This window comes from Topomyia yanbarensis, chromosome 3, assembly GCF_030247195.1.
Source record: "Topomyia yanbarensis strain Yona2022 chromosome 3, ASM3024719v1, whole genome shotgun sequence".
In the NCBI taxonomy this organism is placed as follows: Eukaryota; Metazoa; Arthropoda; class Insecta; order Diptera; family Culicidae; genus Topomyia; species Topomyia yanbarensis.
Genome location: NC_080672.1, coordinates 108,414,314 through 108,440,787, shown reverse-complemented (window position 1 = coordinate 108,440,787; position 26,474 = coordinate 108,414,314). Strand labels below are relative to the sequence as shown.

The window sequence follows — 26,474 nt, the reverse complement described above, 5'->3', positions numbered from 1 at the left end:
AATCCAACTTCTATACTTACTAACAAATATCCTCCCGTGATACTTGTGGATTGCGCAGTAGATATATGGCCTCTAGCAAAAGTAAGTAGCGGACTAACCATTCCTTCCCTTTCCTGCCGCGATCTACGTTCGGGCCTGATCGGCGCCGGTATTGATCAATAAACACTTTAGGTTAACCAGGAGTTCCCAGTCAACAAATTTTCTGGCAGAGACTGCTCTGCTAGATTTCTGTAAGTCTTGGTTTGGCAGCCCTGTCAGATTTCTGCGCGCATCCTGTCAAGTTAGTTGATCTATGGCGAACTCGGTTTCGCTCGCGTTTTCTGGCAAATTTTGACAGGAACCGAGCGAAACCCTGGCATAACTCTGAAATAAATCGTGCAAAGATCCTGGCGATTCCTACCTGGTAGAATTTAGCACGAACCGAGCAAAACGTCTGACAAAGATGTGGCAGGAAGCGTACAGAAATCTTGACCGTACATTCCTGGCTGGATTCTGGCTAAAAGTTAGCAGCATCGGTTAGTATAACTGCTTCTATCAGAAACGGTTGTTGAATTTGAGCTAATTCTTTGCCAAAATTCTCGCACAAATCGCGCAAAATACTGGCAGAAACGCTGCTAGCATCAATTTCCTTTGCTCAACTTTTGCTAACTTTCTGCTTGCCACGATGACTGGGTTGCACATTGAAAGATGTTTCGCTACTCCCAAGCATAATTATCAGCTGATTCCCTGTGCAACTTCAGCTAGTCCAGATCGCTCTACAAACTACAGTACAGTACAAACTCAAGCTCTATTACTATATGAGTGTTTATATAGTGTTCGCCAATTTGAAATACACGGTTTCGAGAAAAACGCTATTAAAGGGTGTCCCACATTAAATTGCATCACTGAAAAAACGCTGTAGAAAATAGCCCATTGGGTACTTTCTCTTGAAAATTAGGGTAGAAGTAGTTTAGAGTGTATTTTTTACACTGTATTTTTATTACTGTCAGTTTTTCGAAAATTGTTGCCGCTATAGATTGAAATCTGTGTTTATTACTGCAAATATACGCGCGTGGAATGCCTGGCTGCTTAAGGTTAAGATATTATCGATACAGTTGAAACCTGGAAAATCCAACTAGCGACAATCGTTTTTTCCTCTTGTGTAGTGCTAAAGCATGATGTCGGAAGCAGTGCGCTGCATAGCGCTTCATTGTACGAATACAACGCACTACTTCCGACGTGATTCCATTGTTTAGAACCAGAGAAAGTACGATTGTCGCTGGTTGGAGTTTCCAGTTTTCAACTGCAACCAGAATATGTGGAAGCCAGGAACGCACGCTTGTTGCTGGGCACCGACGCGCTTGTTAACATTGAGAAAAAAAGGAATTTGAAGGGAAAATTCAAACGCACAAATGAGTTTTCGGACATTTTCCTTCGGTCATCTGCACATTGACAGAAAATTTGAAGTTTAGTTAGTAAACGATTAAAGTTTCGCATGTGTTTTTTCAGTAGTGTGTGATTAAAGTGCACTTGAAAAAGTGTTCTGAAAGTGAGAAGAATAATAAAAGTGTTTCGAAAAGAAACCCCAAGTGAAGAGGGATGCTATTTTCGCACAAAATAAGAGCTACAGATGGAATTCCGTCATAAACTCGGGTTGATTGTATAGGAAAATGTTCTAGCTTGCTCAAGTAGCATTTTCGTTGTACACCGGCAAGGTTAATGTATTGAAAAACGTATTTTTATATTTGCTCATGTCAGATACATGGTTAGGTAGGGAAGAGGGGTATGTGCGGCATAGGAGCCATGTTGTGGCTCGCATGTATAATGTCCTTAAAACAAAAAAAGTTCAGCTCGGCCACCGAGATTACGGGAGACTATTCTAGGAATTTAATACTAACAATAAGGAAGTCGATTTTTTTTCGCCCACTACACCAGAAGCCTCCATTAAATCAACTGACGCGGGCATAGCGTAGTTGGTAAATCGATTGCCTTGTACGCAGCTCACCTGGGTTCGATTCCCAACCCCGTACATAGGGTTAGACATTTTTTCCAAAAGAGATTTCCGAAAAGAGGCGAACGAGACCTTAAGGTTAAAATATCTATAATCAAAATAAAAAAAAAGATCAAATACGCAAAATTGTAAAAAGAACCACATGCGTTTCTTCTGATCAAATTGTGGTTTCATACATTTTTTGGTAAATCAAAAAATATTGTAAATTATACTATTTCCTAAATATGGTATTTTCTACCATGCTTATATGGTTAGTACAACCATGTATTTTTTCTCAGTATATAATCAAACTCTTCAACATCTTCGTGCATTATCTCAACTCAAACCACGGTTTAAATCAGTTATAAATGCTGCTACGTTCGTATCCTGTCGAGTTCCATCGTAGATCAAATTGTAAAAATACTGCTGAATAAACTTCAACACGCTTTCGCACTGATATGCGTACTCAAGGTGGAAAACTGTGTATATTTTAAACAGAAGATCCACTGCTTCCACTACTGTATTGCACTTGAAAATCATGCTTTCCAGAACAACAAAATATCCGCTGATTGTCTGAGATTGTGTGTTTCCGATAGCAATAATGTAGGGCCATAACTCTGCAGTACCCTCTTCTGATGCCGTTCGTTTCCGCTGTGCAATGGTTTCTGTTATGCCGGCTTCCGTCTAAAATATAATATTCAGGAAAGGTTAGTCTGACAATTAATACACAACTCTACTACAAAAACTTGCCTCTAACAACACAATAAACGTTGCTCTACCCGACTTCAGCGACGGTTTACTACGTTTTCTGTGCTTTCCAATAAAATTCATTCTCAAAATCAGCGGCAAAGCGTAGAAGGCGAGGAAAGTTGCTTTATCTGCATCGTACGGATATAAATTAAAACTAGTTCTATTTACTCCATCACAAACAATAAACGTGAATATGGAAATTTTAGTCCACACTTACCGTCGACTTTCAAGTTATTTCTGCATAAAGACAAAAGTGCACTCGTAAGCTGCTTGTCTTCCTCGATCAAAGCCTTGTAACCTGGGTAAATGTTTATAAATTGAGTAACAAATTGGGTAATTCTTGTTTTAATGCAATCATGCTCAATTGAGTGTATCGAGCAGAAGTCGTAACGTATCTAAAATGTTAGTTTAGTTTAATGATAATAGGACGGCTGAACTTAAATTTGGAATTTTACCAACTCGTGAATCTCTTCGAAACTAGCGAGCACTACCCATTCATCCAAACGTAGTTTTTTCGTAACTGCTTCGTAACGGCGAATCGGGAAGGAATTTTTCCACGCATCATGAATCTCAACCCTGTGCATATTAACGGCATCCATCAGTTTATGCTTCGCAGCTGAAAAAAGAATTTTAGCATTACTATGCCTTACATTGCGTCTATTATAGCGTGCCTACCAAAGCATTCCATCTGGGCACTTTCGGAAAGCTCATTCCAACAACGTTCCGCTTGTTCCAACACTGATGTTGCATGTGGTACTATTGGATCACCTTTTTGAACTCGATACCGTTTATCCTTTTGCGTTAGATATCTGTAACGGGTATAAAGTAGCCCCCCCGATGCCATGCCGTTAATCGATGGATTGTACCAAATTCGAGGATCTTCATCAGGCAACTCATCCAGTATGATTTGCACCATTTTTGTAAAAATTTGAGCAGATATATGACCTTGCCCAATCCGCAGGAAGTATTCGACAATTGAATTTTTGATATATTTTCGGGATTCCGCCGAGTATATTCGCTTACCATCTTCGATTCTGTATTGCTCAAGAAATTTACGACCCATGTCATCCAGTTTGCAAATTTCTAAAAGAGACTAAAACTTATTTAAGCATTCTAATGCATAAAATTTGACCAATTAATTGTTTCGTACTTCACGATGTAGTTGTGGTTCTCTAGATACCTATAAAATTATAAATAAATTATTTTAATATACATACGCAAAATCTCATAAAATCGAAAAAACATAATTTGTACTGAGAGAGCAATAAAATTTAAACACGAAACTCACATATTCAGGCGACGCAGTAATTGTTTTACTGTTTTGATCTGGTTTGACTTGAGATACATACTGAGAAGGTGCATTAATATCTGTTCGATCACAAGTTTTTTCCACATATGTTTTATTTGGTTTCTCATTCTTTCTTCCATCCTTCATTGGCGCTGTGGAATAATCTACTTTTTTGTAACTCTAAAACATTTATTTAGTTATGAAAGTCAATACTGAAAATAAGTATTACCTTCTGATGAAGTTTGTGCCTCAGTATAAGTCTGTAGCGCATCGGAAGGTCTTTGCATAGATCAATAATATCTACGTCCAACATGTAATCAAGTAAGCTTACGTCTATGAGATTTTGGATGAATCTATCCGATAAAATTTCCAGATCCCATTGCTGTAGCAACAGAAGCATCTCATCGTTTTGGAAGCCCGTTTCGTTTGATACGTGTGTGACTTCTTCATAACCGGAGGATTGGGATGGTTTACAGCTACCCAAGCAAACATTGTTGGACCAGTTTAAAAATTACTGTTATTAAATATTAGATATAATAAAACAAACCTGATATTAGAAGAATGATCCACCAATTCATAGCCATCAATGATTATTGGTTCGTTTTTAATTTCAACATCCATTGCATCCATACCGGAAATCTAAACTATATTTGAATGACTAAAATAGGTGCTGCAAAACAAAAAGTAACCTAAGTATACAGTTGGCTCAATTCAATAACTGTATTACTGAAAAATGTTCTCTGAAAAATCACTCCACAACGGAAATGAATGTTTATCATAGGTATTAATTTAGTCCTCATGAGGACATGCACAATTCGTAAGAGGCCAAATCGCAGTGTTTAACTTTGTTTCAGTTCCGGTTGAGTAATGCTGCTTTCTGCTACAGTTTACAAATTACAAAACAATAATCATAAACAAATTAATCCACATTGAATTTAGAAACACAACATTAAAAAAATTAGAATCATTTACAACAAAAATGATCACAACATTGTCTACACGCTTAACGTCGAAAACCTAATCTTCAGGAGCAAATTTTCCCACACGGAGAACTTTATTTATGTCGCTTGTGCTTGAAGCGAAACACAAAGTTTAATGTTGTTGGACCGACTGACAAATGTCAAAAACTCTCCAAAGAAGACGTTAGTATACTAACGTCTTCTTTGGAGACACTATAGTGTAAAAGATTGTTAAGGCTACTGTACACCTCGGGAATTTGATCGCGGGATTTTGAACAAGATTTTTCTGTGTGGAAAATTTTAAAAACCCGTGACATTTTCCAGAATTGCCCGGTCAGCGTGGCAAGCAGAAGGTTAGCAAAAGTTGACCTAAGCGAAATTGTGCGATTTGTGCGAAAATTATGGTAACGAATTCGCTCAAATGCAATAACCGTTTCTGACAGAAGCGGTTAAACCAACCGATGCTGCTCACTTTTATCCAGAATCGAGCCATAAATGTACGGCCAAGATCTCTGCACGCTTCCTGCCACATCTTTGTCAGATGTTTTGCTCGATTCGTGCTAAATTCTACCAGGTAGGAATTACCAGGATCTTCGCACAGTTTATGTCCGAGTTATGCCAGGGTTTAGCTCGGTTCCTGTCAAAATTTGGCAGAAAACGCGAGCGAAACCGAGTTCGCCCTAGCTCAACTAACCCGACAGGATACGCACAGAAATCTGACAGGGCTGCCAAACCAAGACTTACAGAAATCTAGCAGAGCGGTCTCTGCCAGAAAATTTGCTCACTGGGGGGTTTACACTTCGGGAATGTTGATTTTTCCGTGTAGGCTTTTTTCCGTCACGGAAAATCGAAAATCCATTTCCCATTTGAAATGGCTGGAGAACAAAATCCCGTGATAAAATGCATAAAATTCCCGAGGTGTACAGTAGCATTTAGATAGCTTGTCAAAGTAAATTTAACATGAGATTTTGGCGTTCAGGTGCTTTTCAGTTGGACAATGGTCCAACTAGCGGAGGTCCAACTAAAAAGCGGTCCGGTTAAAGGGTGTCCAACCAGCGAATCACGACAGTACATGACTTTTCAGAGTGATTTGCTGGAGATAGGTATTATTATAGGCACAGTTAATAGAGAACACTCAGTTAAACTAATTCCAGAACCATTTCGGATTTCTGAATGGAGTCATTATGGATTTCAAATCAAATGCAACAACCGATTCCGACTCAATCGGTTTCAGAATCGGTTGTTGCCTTTGATTTGGAATCATGCTGACTCCATTCAGGATTCCGAATCAAATTCCGAATGGTTTGACCGGGCAGTTGCGCCAAGAGTAAAGTCCCAAAAATCCTACCTATCGAGCACAATTGGATCCATCTTTAATACCTCTGCAGCAAAGTTGGATTCTAATTTTGCTCGCTTGGTAGATTTTTTTCGGTTTCACTTTCCTCTAACGCCTTTGGTATTAAGCATTCATTAACGGGTACTTTATTTTAACCGTGTATGTTGTTTGTTATTATTGTGAAGTTTTAGTGATTGTGTCGATGATTTTTCTGGCTCATTTTTGAAAATAAATTCCTAACTTTTAAAATTGTAATAGTCAGTGATTTCACGTGAAAATATTATTTGAAGTTGTTAGTGATTGTAGACTGGCCTTATTTTGATAGAAGTAAGGTAGGCAATACAATGATAAATTACAATAATGTTTAATTCTGTTTTCTATTCAAGTTATTTCTATTTGGATTATCGGGAATTAAAAGCGTAGTAGCTGCAATGGATATTGAAATAAAAAACGAACCGGTAATCATTGAGGGTTATGAATTGGTGGACCATTTTACTGATCGCAGGTAACCTATAGTCATAAAGTCATGATAATAATATTGTAAAATACCTCATGCTGAACTATTAATGCATTATTTCCTTGGCCTGATATAAGGCAAATACGCTAACAGGCTATAATCACAAATAAACATTCATACATACTTAAATGTTTTTACAATGTTAGCTCAAACAGCGGGACAAGTAGCTACAAACCGCCTCAACAAACGGGACATACAGATGTTATTTACGTATCCAACGAAACAGGATTTCCAAATGATGAAATGCTGCTGTTGCTGCAGCAATGGGGTCTTGAAATGTTATCGGATAGATTCACCCACAATCTAATAGACGTGAGCTTACTCGATTACATGTTGGACGTGGATATTATAGATATTTGTAAGGGTCTTCCTATGCGTTACAGGATTGTTCTACGACAGAAACTTCAGCAGAAGGTGATGTTAGCTTTAGCCAGTAATATGAAACACTTATTAAATTTAAATTTTCAGAGTTATAAGAAACAGGACCATGAATCGGAGAGATCAAAGGCTGATAGCAACAGTGCAAAAGTAGATCAATCTTTCATAGCAAAGAGATCTGAACCAACGAATATCGTTTCTGGATCATCACAGGACACTAGTACATCAATATCCCAACCGTCAGCTGCATGTGCATCGAAAACTAAACCAAAGCTAGATCGGAATGCCAAATCGAAAGATTCCATGCCGGAATATGTAAGTGTTACAATTATTAGCGATTATCACACTGAAGGAAAAATCAGTTTTCAGTGCTGTATTAGCTACGCTACGAGTCATACTAGCTATTACATATTTACATTATAACAATGATTTTATGTAGTATTATATTTCCAGGCACCACTTGAACCAATACCAATTATGCGTCATCGTGAAGTACGAAACAATACGAATACATTTATATTTGATGCATTACAATTTAGGAATATATTTTCAGTCTCTTCTAGAAATTTGCAAATGGCACGAGATGGGTCGTAAATTTCTAGAGCATTACAGAATCGAGAATGGCAAGCGCATCTATTCAGCGGTATCTCGGAAATATATCAAAAACGCTATTGTGGAATACTTTTTACGAATAGGCAAAGGTCACATAGCGGCACAAACTTTTACAACGATGGTACAAATCATTCTAGATGAGCTGCCTGATGAAGATCCCAGAATTTGGTACAATCCACCGTTTAACGGTATGTCACCGGGAGGCTTACTATATTCGCGTTATAGATATCTAACGCAAAAGGATAAACGGTACCGAAATCAAAAATCTGACCCAGTAGTGCCACACGCTGCGTCGGTTCTGGAACAAGCAGAACGATGTTGGAACGGACTCTCCAAAGAGGCGCAGATGGATTGCACTGGTAGGCATATTTTATAGTTATACTGGAAAGGGTCGCGAAATTCTAAAATCTGTATTTTAGACGCAAAAGTGAAACTGAGACATGCTGCAAACATGAATAAATCTGAGATTTATTCAGCATGGAAAACCTCCTTTCCAATTCGTCGTTACGAAGCAGTAACTAAAGGGTTGCGTCTGGATGAATGGGAGGTGCTAGCTAGTTACGAGGAAATTCACGAACTGGTAAAATTTTGATATTATGTTTAGCTTTTCTGATTCGATTAAAATATAGCAAAATTTTAGATCAGCTATGACTTTTGTGCAATACATTCGAATGAGCATGATTGCATTCGAGACAGAATTCCTCAATTTGTAACTCAGTTCTTCGACATTTACCAAAGTTATAAGGCATCCATTGACGATGACAAGCAGCTTGCGAGTGCACTTTTGTCATCGTTCAGTAAAGACGTAGAAGTTAACGGTAAGCGAAAATAGGTTTAAGTATATACTGCCGCTAGAAGCATAACTGTCCCATGTGCTATGGGAATCCCTATACACATGGGACAATTATGCTTCTAGCGGCAGTATACTTGTCAGTTTTTTATTGTTATTTCTTCTATGTATTTATCTATGGGGCAGATAAGTCCATTTTCCTAGCCTTCTACGCGTTACCACTGATTTTGAGGCAGACTTTTATTGTCAGAGGCAGGAAGCGTAGCAAACCTTCAGTAAAATCGGGTCGAGCAACTTTCATCGTTTTGTTGGAGGTAGGTGTTCTATCGCGATAGGCGTTAATCACAAAACTGATATTTCCAATTACTACATTTAGACGGAGGCCGGCATAACCGAAAATATCGCACAGCGCAAGCGAATTGCCGCAGAAGATGGTAACGCAGAACTATGGCCGTACATTATTGCTATCGGAAATACGCAATCTCAGGCAATTAGTGGCTATTTTGTTGTTCTGGATAGCACAATATTCAAATGCAAATCAATGGTGGACGCGGTAGATCTCTTATTCAAAATATACACTGTTTTTAATCTGGAATACGCATACGCATGCGAGAGCGTATTGAAATTCATTCAGCAGTACTTTTATAACTTAATATATGACGGAGCTAGGCAGGATTCAAATGTCGTAGCGTTAATTACAGATTTGAACCGTAGTTTAAACTGAAGAAACATCAGACACAGACAATAGATGTCCATTTTAAGAGGCTGCATTGTGCAGACAACAAGCTGTTTAAATTAGATGAACGAAACTAAAATAAAGAATCGATATATTCCATTTAGAATTCCAAATCAAGTGTTCCTATTTATTGCTGAATTGATGTAAATGGGACATGTCGTATCTCTTTTATTATTCTAGTATCTTTTGGTTTAATGTTATATCGTTAATGATAGCAAACTGTGTTTCTGTTTCTTAGTTTTGGACTAAAATGTATCCAAAATTAACGAAGAATAACAGAAATAAGTGTTACAAACGACTAGTATGGGTACTTTTGTATAGATTGCTCATTTCAAATGAAAAGTAAGCTATTCATTTCCATCCTTATGAAATATTTGAAACTCGTCGACCCCACATCTTTCATGTAAAAGGTATTGTCAAATCAATAAACCGATATTAATCCTATCCCGTCTACGACATTTCTCATTAAAAAATCCTTATAGTACATTTTTGGTGTAGATCCGGTCTGATCGACATTTCTGCCCTGCCAAAAATGCGTGCCCCCCTCAACCCAAATTTAAACTAGAACGGATTAGCGCATGAGAACCATTTGAACACCTTTTGCAATGTGAAAAAATCATTTGGTATCATTGTTATTATTGGTTGTTATGCATTCTTCCTTTACATTTCCATAATTTACCTTGACGCTGGTATTTACCTCCTATTTATAAACATTCCTTATTCCTCTATGCTATTGTAAGATTTTATTTCCTTATTTGGACTTCACTTTCTGCTTTCGCTGTAAGGTACGAGTGGATTAAAATATATATTACCTTAATCACCGGTTATGTCGGTGCGTTCTATCATGCCTATCATGAGGCTGTTGGTGCTTTTCTTCGATTTTATATAATGTTATATTTCCTTTGTCGTCCTTTTTCGTTCTCTTTTTGTTCTTTCCAGGTCCACGCATTCGTGAATAAAGGTCCATGTATTGATATTGTTATTTGTTATTTATTGTTATTTATCAGTGTGCAATCGGGCTGTCTCAACAACCTATTTCTGCAACCGATGTGCATTAACTGTACACCTACCGTTTCTCCGTTGCACTTAACAGGGTGTGCTTTATGGTCACACCCACGACGGCGCACCCGGCTTCCCATGAGCGTTTTGGCGGCTCAGAGGTGTCCTTCCATGTTGCTCAGGGATACATTGGTCCTATACACATCCATGCATACAGGCATGCATACGGGCTTACATTCATACATACATACAAACTATTTGGCGCAAGTTTAGAGCGTGTAACGTCGTGTCATCTAGTCTGTCATCCTATGGAAAATTATCCTACCATCGCCTTGGGGTCAACGTCATATTGGCAAATTTCGCATTGAATCCGTTTCTGTCTCTTCCTAATCTCCTTTTTGTCTCCTAGGCCCGAAACGGATCAGTCGACTATTAATTGAAACGGTAAACATACTAGCAGTATTAGTCCTTACTCGCGAATACTTTTCCTACAACTGTGCTGTTTCTTCTCTATCTTATAACATAACTCGATTATCCCTGTTCTAGTCAATATACATATTCATTACAATATGGACCAGGCAAACCCTTAATATTTCTATTATTATTATCCTGAGTAGCTATACCAGGGAAGGTATTTTAGGATTTCGCAAAAAGAATCTCTGTCAATAAAGGCGTAAGCAATATTTATTCACATAAAGTTTGCTCGAACCGAATGTCCACCTGGTTCGACTCGAATAGACCACACCGACCCGAAAGGGTTGCTTATCATTTCTGAGAACCGGTGTGCTTGGTCGAGTTTAATAATCATAAGAACAAGTCCTGAATAATTAACTATCTCTTAGGTGCCAGTCCTGCACTCCTTTCCAGAACTAGCCTCATACTCACGATCAAAAGAGTCGACAACTAGTAGGATACACATGTTCCCCACCCAAGTGAATTGATCAACTTGCAAGTAGGAGCACATATCTACCAACCAGCCAAGAAGACTTCCGAATTAATGAGAATGGACCATGCCAGTCAAAGGCCACAGGCCCAGCGCCATCTCGTATAGTGTCATTGTCATTTCTCAGCCCACCCCCTGGAAGACGTTCATCCGCACATCTAGACTCTGTCAAGATGAGAACCTACAAAGACTAACTGTTCGTATGTGCTAGTCCGTATAGATTTTGGTTTGCTGAAACGAAACAAGAAAAGCAAAATAATTGTGCTTAGTATCGTAGTTATAATAAATAAGTAAACGATTTCTCATCTGTTGTTTGTTCCCTTGTTCGTAGTCCTCCTTCCTGTTCCTGATCTGTTTGGGCCATTGGCTTTCCGTTTCCTTGGCCGTCACGCTCGAGCCGCACATATTGTAGCAAGAGAAACTAATGAAAAGACAAAAAAATGAAAGTAAATGGACGCCTCCTATCTGTGCCTAAATTGATGTTGCTTCTCAGTTTTGCACGAGCCAGGGGGAACTTGGCCTTGATCCCAATGCTCTGTCGCAGATGTTACGTGATATTCGTTATGGAATATTCTTTGTTTGGGGGCCATTCATAAACATTGTTGTTCGTTTTTTATCCCTGATCCGCTGATACGTCTAAAATTCATTTTTAGTTTTTATCTCGTTACGCTCTTCCCCTATTGTCAATATTCGATATCATTTATGAATAGTCCCCTGGTGATATATTTAGAGCAGACAATCCAATGAAAAATAGGATTGACAAGATTTTAGTGCGCTCTTGGCGCCTTGTGTCACATCTTCATGTTTGTTATACATACTAAGAATACCAAAGCATGTGATGTGATGACCGGAAGATTAGAGAAGCAACTCCTCCCCTTCCCCCCATATAGGTCCATGTATTCATGAAATATTCTAGGTTCCACGTATTCATGAATTATTCCGCTCGTACATAAAAGAGGTATTAGTAGATACGAAGATATGATCTTAAATGGCGATCTCTTTTATGGGAATGTATGAAGGGCAAGAGTTGCTACAAAATTCTAGGAACCGCCAGAATCCAAGATATCCACGCTACAAATCTGAGCATAAAATATTGTAGCCCACCGCCAAGCCCACGATACATTTCTCATTTAAAAATCGACAACATTTTTAATCAAAACTGCAATGCAAACGTTGATTTAACTCTTGACTCTCTTCTTGCTTTGCGGCTTCATCTATTACATCGCCACTAAGCTCCTGTTTCAGTGAGCCATTCAGCTTCCAGACCTATCCCGATCTACTCGGATAATCCCCGGCGGTGAACTCACCCTACCCCGATTGAAAGATCCCTGGCGGTGGAATTTCTCTTGGTTCCAGCGTATGTTTAGTGAGCCAATTAGCATACATTTTTGTCACGACATAGTCGGATAGTCCTTTGGTGAATCTACCCTACTGTAAACTCCCCGGCGGTAGATTTGTCCTTATATCGATGATCGTTTCCATAAACCATTTAGCTCCTCGCTTCGTTCCGATCTACTCGATCTAGTTGCCGGCGGTGGACCTAGCCTACCCAACTGATCAGCCAACAAGTGCTGTCCAGCGGTTCCGGGTGGAGCGTAGCTTTCGGTTCAATGGTGCCCAAACGACCCACTACTAGCAGTTCAACGTGATCTAATTGCACCAATCCCCGGTGGTGGATCTAACCTACTCACGAGCTACCCGGTAGGGAGTCGAGATCGGTCCGGAGATTCCGGTGAAGCCTGACGTTCGGTTCGTTGACGCCTCGACGATCCGAACCCGGAGCCACGTCGCGCGCTACTCAACTGGTCCCTGGCGGTGGACCTAATCTGCACTGGCGGAGAATTCCCCAACGGTAGAATTTCTCCCGAAGCCCGATTTGCGGTTTCATTGCGGCTTCCTAGGCGGTCACGTTACTTTGTTGATCCCTTTGCCACTTTCTCTGCAGCTCGAAGAGTATACTCGTAACTACTCTATTGACAGCAACCCAAATATGCTCATCGTGGCACATCTTTTCGACGATATATTATGAACTGTCAACATCACCATTCGAACTTCTTCGAATCTACACTCAAAAAAAAGTAAACATTATGCCTATTGATTTTACACATAGATTTTTGCAATTAGCGGAGGCATATAGACACTATTTGCTGGCACATAAACCTAATGTGCATATTTACAAGAAATATTAATCTTACATTCACATTTCATAACTATTAGGCACATAAAACCCCATTCTATAACAATATGCACATATAACTTATGTGTGTGCATACATAGTTTATACAGTTGACACATAGAAGGTATGTGTGCGCGTGATAACAATAGCATTTCTTCTTCATATGAATTTTAAGCGATTTGAAGCAAATAGAATTAACGTTTGGATTTTTTTCAGTGTAGGGCATTCGAAGACCACATGTTCCGATGTCTCTTGCACGTTCACACACTCCGGGCAAAGGCGGCAACGAAGCATGCCCAAACCGATGAAAGTATTTCCAGAAGCATCGGTGCACGTCCTTAGCCAGAGTGATGCGGCAATTAAGCATACCGCTTCGGACGATATCGTTCTGTACGCGCTTGCGACACAAACAGCCATTAGGCGAAACGTGCTTGTTAACTTCGTCCGGTTCCGCTTTGAGTTCACCGCAACAGCCCAGACCGGTACGCCATAAGACACCCGCCAGGAGACGTTTTTTCCCGGGAAGCAAATACAGAAGCTGTTTGCTGACGAGAAAGCGACTTCACTTTCCACAAATACTTTCCACCAATAAAGTTTCAACTGGAAACCTGTAAACCCAATCAATACCAATGTTAAAGTCCTTGATATTTTGGACTACGCAGGAGATTCTGTTATGCTTATCAGAGAGAAGCATCGACTGCGTAAGATGCAAAGCATCAAAGGTTGCATAACAAAAACTTCTCATCCTGGTAATATGCCGGATAAAATCAGCTTAAAGATAACAAATAGTGTTTCTGACTGGTCCATTGCTGCTCATGCAAAGCAGGAATCGGTCAGTCCAAACATAGTGGCTTGTCTACTTCATCTGAGCTGTTTGCTATGCCGTTATACTATGGAATGCGAATTTTTTACTATTCCCATATTTTACTTAGCTCTGAACAAATAGAATCCCAACAAACAATAATGGCTGGATAATGGCTTAAACAGTTCTTGTTCAGCTTATTCTCTCTGATCAAAGGCTTGTTCAGATTTCGTTGTTTGTGGATATCTGTCTTGAACTGACACCAAATAAGCATTAAGATTTCTGACAGCTCATTTACAACCACAGATGCAAACTCAAGTCAAAGGAAATTGGTTTGTTTTCATCAGGAAATACCTAACCTAAATCGATTTTTGCAGCGCAAAATATTTTGTTTTCATCACGAAATAATTCAGCGCCTTTTCTTTTTCAACGGGAATAGAAAGGTCAATGGGGAATTCCAAAAACAGGTTCTCCGTTGAGTTCTTGTCGACCGGTCTCACGAATACTAATACAGGGTGGCATTGCGCATCTCGAAACGAAAGGTTTATTGTATGCAAGCTTGTATGAAAAAGTCGATTCGAAATGGTTCCATAATGTCACCCCAGTTTCCTGATTGAAAACAATCCCATTTACTTTTGCCGTCTTTGTTTATTATTTTCCACCAGCTTGTGATGTAGTATTTGTGTCGTGTGGCGTGTACGTACATGAGCCGTAGAAAAGTCTATGGGACGAAAAAAAAGTTACTACACTGACTCAAATATACTTAAGAATTTCATAAGTTGCAACTTATGAAGCTACACAATTTTGATTTCATTGAACGCTTATGCATTTTATAAGTTCGCCCTATGGAATTTATAGACGTATGTAATGATGTTCATAATCGTATTATTGTTCAAATGTCATAATTTAACATATGAAATCAGTAAAAATAGGAAACTAGGCATTTTTGGAAGTGGATTGAATTTAATGTTCTTTTTTCAAATTTGGGGAAATGAAATGTAAGTAAATATTCTTCGTAACTCATTGCTCCATATTTTACATTAGTTTCATAAGGAATGTATTAAATTTTCTCAAACTTTCAAGACTTCTTTTCCATTCATTTACAGCTTATTGGAAATATTATGAGAGTTCACAAACTCATCAAAACATCAAACTAGAGATAAGTGCTCCTTATTCATGTGAAATAATTCGTTTAAATAAAAAATATGTTTTGAAATGAAAAATATGCTGAGTTAATATTTTCTCGAACTAGCGCCATATGATATATCTATGGATTTCATAACATCTCATTTATTAAATTTATATTCAAGTATGATGATTTACATAAGCACAGTCGCATGAAAGGTATAAAGATGGCTTAAAAATTTCATTAGCATGACCTATGAAAATTCTAAGTGACTCGATGGCCATTTTTTCCTCCGAGTCATAAGTCAAACTTATGATTTTCATATGGGATACTTGTGGTGCCGAATTGTAAGTGATTCTTATGGAATTTATTAGTTATTTTATCTCGGTGTAGGTTTTGCTGTTCGAAAACACCAACTCGTATTCTTCTCACTGACACTTCCCAATGAAATCATGAGTTTACACCTAGGGGCAGATCACTTGTGATGCATTTTTAAAAATCAGCGAAATTAAATGCATTTATTTCCATCGAAATAGAAATTCATAATGTATTTTGCGTTGCGTGCAATGTTTTTGCGTTGCGTGCAATGTTGTTTGCGTTGCGTGTAAGACGTCAAAACCCTACAGAAAAACTAGCCCTACATTTAACAAAACGTCGAACAAAGTGGATCAGCGTAGGACGTTTGTTAAACAAACTTTTCTGCGTGGGAGTGCAAAGCTGATGCAAAATGGAAATTAAATGCATTTTTTTCTAATTTGATGCAAATTTGTTATACATTCTTAGAGTGATCTGCCCCTAGGTTTACACCATCTTACAAAAGTTTTGCTTGACTTATAAGGACCCGGAAATTATGTTGCGGCGGACACGGTGCTCAACAATATCAATTTTGGAACCGTACACATTTAACTATGTAGCTCTGCGTATAATATTAGAAATCACCATTTTCGTAAGATACTCACCATCTTATAAAGTGATAGTTTTCCTTCATTTTCGTGAGCAATTACAGTGAGCAACAATTTAAAATGTTAAATGTTATTTTTGGCAAAGTTTACAGAAAATATATCCACTATGGCAGAATAAAATGAAATCAACACTTTGTTTCTAGCGCTATCTGTGAACGTTTTCAACGTAGAGTCGCCATTAAAGTGTCTGTAGTCTGAAACACGTTTGGCAAACGTTTGTAGGTGGTGCAGTGACCGATACAATGCAGTTAGAGTGCAGCTGTTAAACACTTGTATAGCAAAAATTTGCATAGATGGCTTTCCAACGTTTATCAATTTGAAAGTTTACACAGGTTTTTAAGGAAATTTTATTCTAGCCTGTACTGCCCATGATGGCATATTTGTTCCATTTTCTATGAGATTTCCTATATTAATAGGACTGATTTGCAATCATAGGAAGTATATGTCTATTATCTGTGATTGGATTAAGCCTAGCATTAAATCAATTTGCTGAAAAGGGTTTAAATTAAGTTTGATGACCTCAACAAAATATTGGTTGTTCCATTCCGTACACGTCATGATGATCTAATGTACCATTATTTCAATCGAACGATTTCGTCGATTCTAACGATATATACCTATTTCTTTGTGTATTGGAACAACTGAATACATTCTTTGATTTAATCATAACAATTCCTGAATAAAATAAAAAATAGTTTGAAGCAACAAAATGTTTAGTTTGATTTAATATTTTGCTTAATACACTAAACAATGTTTATTTAAAACTAAAATGCGATTGTATCGAAAAATGTAATCCTGATCCTTTTTTAAGATAGTAGAATTTTTGCTTGATTTGAACAAAAAGGCATGTTTTTCTGGGGATGCTCCAGAAGAATCATTATTAGTCAGATTAATTAAACAATGAACGTTGCCAACTAGTACACATTAAACATGAGCAATCTAGTGGACAATAAAGACGCTGAATTACTGAATAGGAAGGATTCAGCGTCGTTAGTGGACAATATACATTTTTCGACGTTTAATTCGCCAAACGTCGCATCAAATTGATTGAAAGGCGCGTTTCCAATGAAACGTACAAGCGACATAATGTTATTTTAATTAGCAATTTTTTTGAGTGTCATATTACATCAACAAATCGATATGTCAAAAATAACTTAAGTTGTTTACAATATTTTCTTGGATAGTGTTGTCATATAGGTGATCGTGGCAGTTTTGTTTGTAAATTTAAGACTAAACTAAATAATATTTTTGAATTGCGCTGTACCCTACTAATGTGAGTTATGACAACGGTTTCATTTTGAGCCCCACAATGGACTGCATTTCACGGTCTCATCAGCAGCTGGGACAGCAGGCAACAAAAACAAACGCTCATTGTCTTCTGTGTTTTGAGAAAACCGGATTAGCCCGGGAATCACTGATTGCTGTTCGTGGGGAAGAAGGCATTCGCCGAAACGTCGAAGCCCTCATTCGAAAATATTTCGAAGAAGAAAATCTTGAAACAGACGGATATATTTGCTGCAATTGTTGTCAGCAGTTAGGAAGTTTCCACCAATTTTATCTCAGAATCAAAGAAATCCAGTGGAATCGTAAAATGAAGACGGTGTCGGGAAGGAACAGTCCCAGTACTTTAGCAGAAGGTTTTGAAATGGAAATGTCTATTAAAGAGGAAAAGGCAGATGATAATTATAGTTTCGACCATTCTGCGGAAGTAGATGGTCTGAACAATTTTTTGGATGAGCAGTTTGGATCCCAACCAGACCAGAATGGAAATGGAAGCGCACAGAATAAACTGTTAGACTCTATTGTAAACGTATTCCAGTAAGGCGCAGTATTTCTAGATATAGTATTACTTTCTAATGCAATAATCAATTTCTTTCAAGGGCCAGCTCATTGGGCAATAGCCACTCGAGTGGACCTAATACCAATCATCCGTATCCAAAACGGATAAAAAGAAATTTTCCAGAACAATGGCAACCTCATAACCCCGATTCTCGATTGTTAAGCAATACTACTCATTCCGAATTAGATCTATTGGATGGGGATTTCTGTGAGTACGATAAACCACCAGATGAACGGATTCATCAGCCGCTGACATCTAGTTCTGTGGAGCTGGATGAGATGGAGCGTCTTCGTAAAGAGAATGAATGGCTCAAACGTCGAAACCATTTGTTACTTACAAGACTGCGAGACGTCCACGTGCGAAACAATGATCTTCTCCAAATCAACCGAGAATTGACAACAAAATTGCGATCATATGACCCAAATGCATTGGCCAAACCTATTCCTACGCATGATAATTCCAAATTGTTCTCCTCCGCCGTAACACAAGTCAACCCAAAACCACTCCCAATAAGTCCATCTTTGACATCTTGTTCGTTGCCGACTATGCCGTTGGCAGCCCCACAAGAAACCGATTCGAACAAGTATATATCGTTGAGCGGAGCCTACTCATTGGTAAGTTGACCAATTTTGAATTGTTACCAAAAGCTACATAAGGGCACCCAAGAAAAATCCCTCATTTGTTCCCCATGGCACCCCGAGACTCTGTTCTAAATTTGAGTCGAATCGGTCCTCATTTATCCGATTTGAAACTAGTGTTTCCAATTTTCGACACAAGATGGTGATGTACGAGGAATTAATGACACTAAATCGTTGAATCGCCCATAGAACATGTGACAATTAAGCTTATAACGGCAGTACAGTACTGACCCAGTGTTGGACGATTTTGCACATATTGGGTTTCTTAGTGGGTTTAAGTTTAAAATTCCTATAGAAAATTGCGCGCCTAACAACTTGTTAACATGTTATTGAAAAGCGTCAATGTGAAATGTGTTTTTCAATTTTTTAAGTGTATTATAGTAATTAAAATTTTAAAATCTACCGGTAAATAAAATGCATTTATGATGCTTTAGCAGTTTCTTTTCTAATATCTACCAGACAACTATAATAAATGTTAAAAACTCTGATCATCTTGAGTTCATCGACGAAGTACTAGCACGCTTACCGTTCCATCTAGTGCCGAAAATTTGAAAACGTGGTTTTTCTTTATAAAAAGATCATCTCAAAAAACAAAAATGAGTATTGGCATGTTATATGTTTTAACACTGCGAACTGACATACAAGTAAAGCTTTCAACTTGTGTAAGAAATAAAATTGTCGCTTTGAAATGACAACAGCGTGTAGCAACTTGCCACTAGTCGGCGTTTCGGTCGGCCAGCAATCGCTACACGGGACTTGTGTGCAAATTTGGATACAATGGTGATTCACGCATGCGAACCTGTAAACGATGGTGATTTTCAACGTATTTTAATTTAAATGTTTACACAGGTTTTTCGGGAAAGTTTGTTCTAACTTATATGTTTGTTCTCTGTGGTTTAATTATAATAAAAAAATTTAAAGTTAACACATTATATCCTAGCGTACGAAATTTCATGCGCAGAACTATCCATCGTTTAACGCGTATTTACCGCAGAATTTTGACATCTTACTGCTTTATTATTGCACTAATGGGATCATTGCAACTCATATTTCATTGTGAAACAAGACAACTGCCATTTTTTATAATTTTGTTTACATTTTTGAACCGTGTATAGTTGGGGCAAATGGCGGCTGAAAAGTAAGCAACACATTTAATTGAATTTTATTGTTGGAATTCGTGCTAATAATTCCAATATGTGACAAAACGTTCCTACAAGTGTAAAAGAAGTGTTGTCTATCAGAAAATCCGAAGAAATGTGTCAAACAACTTAAAATTTGTTGTTTTTATTTAAGCGTATGGGTTATAATGAGTTAATAAGACACTAAGAAATCAAAAAATCCAAATTTTGAGAAATGTATTTTAAAAATTTGTTTTTTTCTGATTTGCAAAAAAATATCCCAACGACAAAACGAAAATCGCAAATTTGTTATCAAAAATAACTTAGATCTTTACCAACATGTGCCAAAAAAGAGACAAGAAATATCGTACAAACTAACATAAAAAGACTAATTTCAGTTGTTTAAGTATTTCTATTTTATTTTAAAACAATTTTTTTGAAGATCGGTCGTTCTTGCACAGACCCCCTCTTATTTTAATGATTTCATACAACTTTAACCCAATTCAGAAATAACAGAAAAAAATGACGAATTTGGTTCAAATTTTGGACAGAGTCTTAGGGTGGCATGGGAAAAAATGAAGAGTACGCTTCTCAAATATATCTAAAGTTCTGAGCATTCTAAGCATAGCAATGTTCTAGGATAACGGTGACGTTGTGGTAATGGATTCGGTTATACCGTGTCGAACTATGCTGGACATTGATGCGATTGAACCGGGTGAAAAGTTTGACCTAAAATTCGTAAGCAAATTAGCGGTAGCACTCTGGGGACACGAAAGGTTATCGGTAAGCAGTGTAACGGGTCGAAAATCTAATAACGCTGGGCACAATACACCACCAAGCATTCAGCTGGAACCGGAAAAATTAAGCTTTATCAAAGGTAGTGTAGTTGTTACCCATGCCCCAATAACGTTATTCTACTACATATTTTTGTCCGCACAGAGAAAGTCTACAACAGAGCCATCATGGAAACAAATGATCGAGTACAGGCTATGGCACGGTTTGACGACTCACGCATCAATCGACTGTTGAACATCAAAATTCAAAATGCGAAAAGGAAGAAAACACTTAATTTTCCACCGGCGTGACTGGAGTAGCTATTTCGGTGCTTTCTAGACCTTAGATCAGATTCAGTTTATTGTATTTGAAAGATTTCATTGAAATCGTAACCGAATATGAGTAAACAGCATCTATGAGAATACTTATGATTTTCTTCAACGGAGATTTCCGAAACACAGTATTATATTTTAGCATAAAATATCTCTGGTACAGTAAGTTATTTGTTTATCAACACAAACAATTCCATATTAAATTTACAAAAGGGCGAATAAGATTTGTAAACAAACTTTTATTTTGATGGTTTCTCTTAATTTACTATAATTTCAACGCAGAAAACAATTGAAATTACTTATACGAAGGGTAAAAATTTACATTAACGCATATTTTTCATGAAATTCCACTCTGCAGCAGACTAATGAGCGAAGCAAGTTTGTTTACAAAAAACAGTTTCGCCCTTTTGACGAATTAATATTGAATTAAAGAAAGACAATGGACACAACAGGATTTGGGCCGCTTAGCAACTTGTTTCACAGTAACACAAGAATATGAGCTGGTTTAACAATTTTGAATTCTTTGTAAAGTACGTTTACGTTATGATTGCGATGAAATGTCTTCGTTGATCTTCGATTTAACTGTACATCAATGCAATCAATCGGCCAAGTTTACCGGATTTGATTGGTAAGATGGATTCAGAAAACGACATCTAACTTTGCGAAGACCAAAAACTGTTTCTGTCGCAAGAGCCCTAGACTTGAAATGAGTATCAATAGTGGTCACTTTTTAGTTTCGTTAAATTTCTTAAAATGATGTTTCTACATAGTGCAAGGATAGTCTTCTCAAAGAGTGGAATAAAAAGAAAATATGTTTTAAGGCATGTTCGTCTTTTCCATCATTGCACACCATTCACGAAAATTCCATCGCCCGGAATACGCCATTCCTAAAATGCACCATTCCCCAGAAAAAATCTAAAAGATCTTTTTACATCAAGTTATTGATTTGATCTTACCAAGCGTACCACGTTTCTCTGCTGCTCATATTCAAAAGAAGGCAACATCTCAGATATTCGTAATTGAAATTAAAATCAATATAATCAATATCGTAAAAATTATTAGATACAGGCAGAATAAAAAAAATGGAGGGTTGTATACACGACACGACCACGAAGACTTAAAATGTAATTTCCACGCGCAAAATAACATTCCCTAAAGATCTAAATATGAAAACTTTTTATCTATTTTGGGACTGGAGAGTGCATACCTAGCCTCGTGTGATTATTACAATTTCGCTGATGAAAATTGCTGCATTTTCAATGTCACCGTGGTCGAATCTAGTACAAAAACCTTTTTTTTATGATTATCGGCCTTATTCTGCGTGGCGTGTGACATGAGACGACTAAACTCACCTCACTTTATGTGACTTTCCTCACCCGATTCTGACAGTCGACTCGGGTGAAGTGAGATTCCCCATTGCGGTTAAATGGGCGTCTCACGTCACCTGAAGTGACTCTACAGAATTGGGTGAGAAAAGTCACGTAGAGTAAGGTGAGAATAGTCGTCTCACGTCACACGCCGCGCAGAATAGGGCCGTATGTGACTCTGCCAAGCGCACCGGCCCTTAGAGATGTTAAAGCATAGGAAGGGAAGTAAAGCCGTTAGTCCCCAGTCCATGAGCTGATAGGTTGATATCTGGTCCAAATAGTAGAGTCACACCTCTCTGGTGAAGTATTGCACCCCTATACTTACTAACAAATATCCTCCTCCCGTGATACTTGTGGAGTGCGCAGTAGTATGTACGGCCTTTACTGCCGCTAGAAGCATAATTGTCCCATGTGTATATGGATTCCCATAGCACATGGGACAGTTATGCTTCTAGCGGCAGTCTAGCAGAAACAAGTATTGGGCTGATTCCTTCCCTCTCCTTCCACGATCTACGTTTGGGCCTGGCCGGCCCCGGTATTGATCAATAAACACTTTAGGATTACCAGGAGTTGCACATTGAAAGATGTTTCGCTACTCCCAAGCATAATGTTCTAATGATTCCCTGTGCAGCTTCAGCTAGTCCAGATCGATAACGGAGTAGCAGCCAGCTCAAGCACAAGATGGTTGGGCCTAGTTTCACAAACTTAGTCTTAAATGAAAGGTATATTATACCTGAACCGTTCGGTCACACATGAAATTCCCAAATAACCCTCCATAAAATTCCCATATAACCCGCGTTCCCGGGGGATGCCATGAAATTTCAGAAATCGAATTCGTATTTTTTATGCTAAAATCTTAAATCTTAAATAAATATCTTAAAAAATATTTTTTTGGCGAAAATCGACTTTTTGAGCCAATTTTGTACCCTTTTGCTTTTCCCATTTAAAGAAAGGCTATGCAATCACTTTATAAATCAACTTTTCAGCCGAGGCCCGGAGTGCCGATATTCATATACCTTTCGATTCAGTTCGGCGAAATCGGAAAATGTCTGTGTGTATGTATATGTGTGTGATTTAAACTCACACAATTTTATCAGAGAAGGCTGAGCCGATTTACAGTTTCACATGAAGGGTATGACGCTCCCATAAGCTGCTATTGAATTATTAGTTAATCGGAATTCCGGCTACGGACTTTTGATTCCAGAGTAACAGGTTGGTTAGTAAGGGCCCACAGAAATTTCTCATATAACCCGTTACAATCGTAATACCTCAAAGGCTGAGCCTATTGAGATGTTTCCCAAATTACTTCTATTCGCAGGTCTCTAGGTCCACAATTAAAGTCACATCGGTTCTTCAGGGATGAGTTCCAGCTATTCAGCCGATACATGATTTACCAAAAAAAATCGAAAAATTAAAAAAAAAACTAAATTTTAATGTGATACTGAAAATTTTTCGACGCTCCGTGATGCAACTGGACGCACATAATCATTAATAAAATTTTCGTGAGTTAATAATAAGGATTATTTTACATCTCCAGTGTTGTAATTCTTCGAAAGACAATCTCACAATATCATATTACCGTATAAAAATGACCCCATATACGAGATGTAGTGTGTAGAGCGAGGAATTGCCCTTCCTATGATCATTCTCAGGGATAGACCGTTCCAACATCAAATTATGGTCTTGTCAAACTGCAAATGACGTGAAAACCCAAGATGGTACCAGATAAGGTATAGGCATACGTAAAGGGAGAGTTTTGGTTTTACGATTGGCAAGATCGACATTGCGTAAATACTGATTCACTTCCCAAAAAAGAGGTTAATAAAAACGAAATTAATTAAAACAATGTTTTGAATATAGAAACTAGTGCTTTCAGCCTCTCAAAGCGTTTGCCACCAAAAATATTATTGTACACACATGCATACACCTTATGCAGATTATCTTGAATCTGTTTTGCGTTTGTCAAATCTGCCACTCTTCTTATTCTTATCCGGACACGCTCTTTTTCCCTTTGGGGCAGACCCTCGGTGTAGAGTGACTCTTCTGACGCGGCATCTCTCCCAAAATTACCCTAATAATAGTAGGTGATATGAATGCTAGAATCGAGATTAAGTACCTTGCAGAAAATGACAGAGACGACAAAGGTCCGAACCTTTTTACTATTTCTGCAACACAAATGGACAAAATCTAAAAAATCTACTACATAGCCTAAAACTCAAAGAATACCTAACATTTAGCCATCCCAAAATCAGTCAAAACGACGTGGACGAACGGGAAAATCTGCTCTCAACTAGACCACGTCCTGATGACCAAAAGTCCATTTCTGAAACTCCCCCGCATACGAGCATTCTTCCATGAATGCTTGCATAGCAACCATAAAATGATCGCACCTTGATACCATCAACACATATTTCAAAAGATCGGGTCTTGAAAAGGCATATTCCCAACAAAAACCAACCACCTCAACAAAAAATAAAAAAAAAAACCTGAGATACTGAGAATAGATGAAAAGAAGAGCTAAAATTACCAAGAAAAAGTGGATCAAAACCATGCAGAATCCAGATGCTAGCACGGAGGACGACTGGGACAGAATACACAATGCGATAAAGGAGGCAGCGGAAGAAACCATCACAGCGCATAGATCTCCCTTAACCCTAGAAGAAAGACAGCAATGGACAAATACGCTCACGCTCACCAGAGAGAGCTTGAGGACAGTATTGGAAAGAATAGCGAGAAAGACACGAATCGAGAAAAGGGAAGCGTTCGAAAAACAGAAAAAGGTTGATAAATTCCTAGAAGGCATTGACAAAGAAAACACAATGGCAAAAATGACAAAAACCTTTAGATTCCTTAAGCAACACAAAAGGCATAAACAGAATAAACAACGAAAATATATCAGCACAAAAATGGGAAGAAAAATTGAAATCATACTCAAACCAAGACGCGAAAATACAAATCATATATGGTCGTGACGCCGGACCAGAACCAACACTAGAAGAAATAGGGATTATCTGGACAATCCGAAATAAGTGTGCACCGGGGACCGACAGTATCAATAATGAGTTGCTGAAAAATGGATCGGAAAGTATGCTGAGAGAATTTACAGAGCTAATGGCAAAGACATTTAAAGCCAACGTAATACCAAACTCATGGACTGAGACGGTACAAATACCGATATCCAGGAAAACAAGCCCACAAGGCTTTGAGGACTACGCATCACTATGTGCACCAATCCTTACAAAATATATGCAAGACTGCTATTGAATGGACTAACTAGCCAAGTAGATCAGTTGCCAGGGTATCAAATGGCTTTCCAAAGTAAGAAAAGTGCCTCAAACAAATTATTCGTAATGCGGCGCATCCCTGATGAAAGATGGCGCAAAGGGTGCAAAACAATATTGGTCTCTTTGGATCTGAGACAAGCATTTAACAGAATAGACATCTCCAAAGCAGCAAGGATACTAAACGAATTGGTGGTCTCAAAAGAACTTATAAACCGAATTATCAAGGCATCAATCGAATCAACGTCCATACAGTGGTTTGGACAAAGAACGACGACAATGAAAAAATCGAGGCATCAAACAGGGATGGCCTCTCAGCCCACAGTTATTCATTCTGATGCTGCACCATGTCCTTATGTCCCTAAATGAATTCATGCCAGAGGTCAGACTGGAGCACAACCACGATATTGAGCTGCCATGTATCCTAGGGTACGCCGATGCAATACTGTTTCTATGCGAAAGAGAAGTTATCGATAAACTAATAGATACCCTGGTGCCTCTGTTATATTCGATTGGGCTAGAACTAAACAAGGACAAAACAAAAGTACTGTACCAAGACCCTTATATCACGAACAACACAGCACCAGAGACTAAAGGAAAATTTGGAAAATACGAACGATAGTGACCAAACTGAGATATCTGGGGGTATATATCACGAGCAGTCTCACACGTACAGAAACCACGGCAGAACGAATAAAAAAAGCTATGCTCGTTCCTCCAACATCCGCTTAAATGCGAAGTTATCAACCGTCTGTACCATAGCCTGGTCACACAAGTGGTC

At 38.2% G+C, this 26,474-nt stretch overlaps 3 protein-coding genes across 7 annotated transcripts; 2 read left to right on the top strand and 1 right to left on the bottom strand.

Annotated features, from left to right (window-relative positions):
• Positions 1-957: 957 nt before the first annotated feature.
• LOC131690190 (uncharacterized) lies at positions 958-5,035 on the bottom strand. Of its 3 annotated transcripts, XM_058975769.1 has the most exons (11): positions 4,735-5,035; positions 4,555-4,677; positions 4,339-4,483; positions 4,237-4,267; positions 4,008-4,159; positions 3,870-3,899; positions 3,395-3,812; positions 3,175-3,335; positions 2,937-3,114; positions 2,720-2,847; positions 958-2,653 (listed from the first exon to the last, which is right to left on the bottom strand). In XM_058975769.1, exons 2-11 carry the CDS (start codon positions 4,635-4,637, stop codon positions 2,306-2,308), a joined length of 1,674 nt encoding a protein of 557 aa, XP_058831752.1. In that variant the 5' UTR covers positions 4,638-4,677; positions 4,735-5,035; the 3' UTR covers positions 958-2,305. The 3 variants fall into 3 exon arrangements, with proteins under 3 accessions (XP_058831752.1, XP_058831751.1, XP_058831753.1); XM_058975768.1 differs by having other exon boundaries at positions 4,008-4,187; positions 4,237-4,483; positions 4,735-5,034; XM_058975770.1 differs by lacking the exons at positions 4,555-4,677; positions 4,735-5,035 and having other exon boundaries at positions 4,008-4,187; positions 4,339-4,424.
• A 1,457-nt stretch (positions 5,036-6,492) lies between these two features.
• LOC131690189 (uncharacterized) lies at positions 6,493-9,448 on the top strand. Of its 3 annotated transcripts, none has more exons than XM_058975765.1 (10): positions 6,493-6,629; positions 6,689-6,807; positions 6,966-7,233; positions 7,288-7,512; positions 7,651-7,689; positions 7,751-8,168; positions 8,229-8,389; positions 8,450-8,627; positions 8,786-8,913; positions 8,976-9,448. In XM_058975765.1, the coding sequence occupies exons 2-10, from the start codon at positions 6,734-6,736 to the stop codon at positions 9,321-9,323; spliced, it is 1,839 nt and encodes a 612-aa protein (XP_058831748.1). In that variant the 5' UTR covers positions 6,493-6,629; positions 6,689-6,733; the 3' UTR covers positions 9,324-9,448. The 3 variants fall into 3 exon arrangements, with proteins under 3 accessions (XP_058831748.1, XP_058831749.1, XP_058831750.1); XM_058975766.1 differs by having other exon boundaries at positions 6,493-6,634; XM_058975767.1 differs by having other exon boundaries at positions 6,535-6,553.
• Positions 9,449-17,502: 8,054 nt separating this feature from the next.
• LOC131690193 (uncharacterized) lies at positions 17,503-21,135 on the top strand. The gene is made up of 4 exons (XM_058975775.1): positions 17,503-18,161; positions 18,224-18,797; positions 20,579-20,816; positions 20,879-21,135. The coding sequence occupies exons 1-4, from the start codon at positions 17,653-17,655 to the stop codon at positions 21,022-21,024; spliced, it is 1,467 nt and encodes a 488-aa protein (XP_058831758.1). The 5' UTR covers positions 17,503-17,652; the 3' UTR covers positions 21,025-21,135.
• Positions 21,136-26,474: the final 5,339 nt, after the last annotated feature.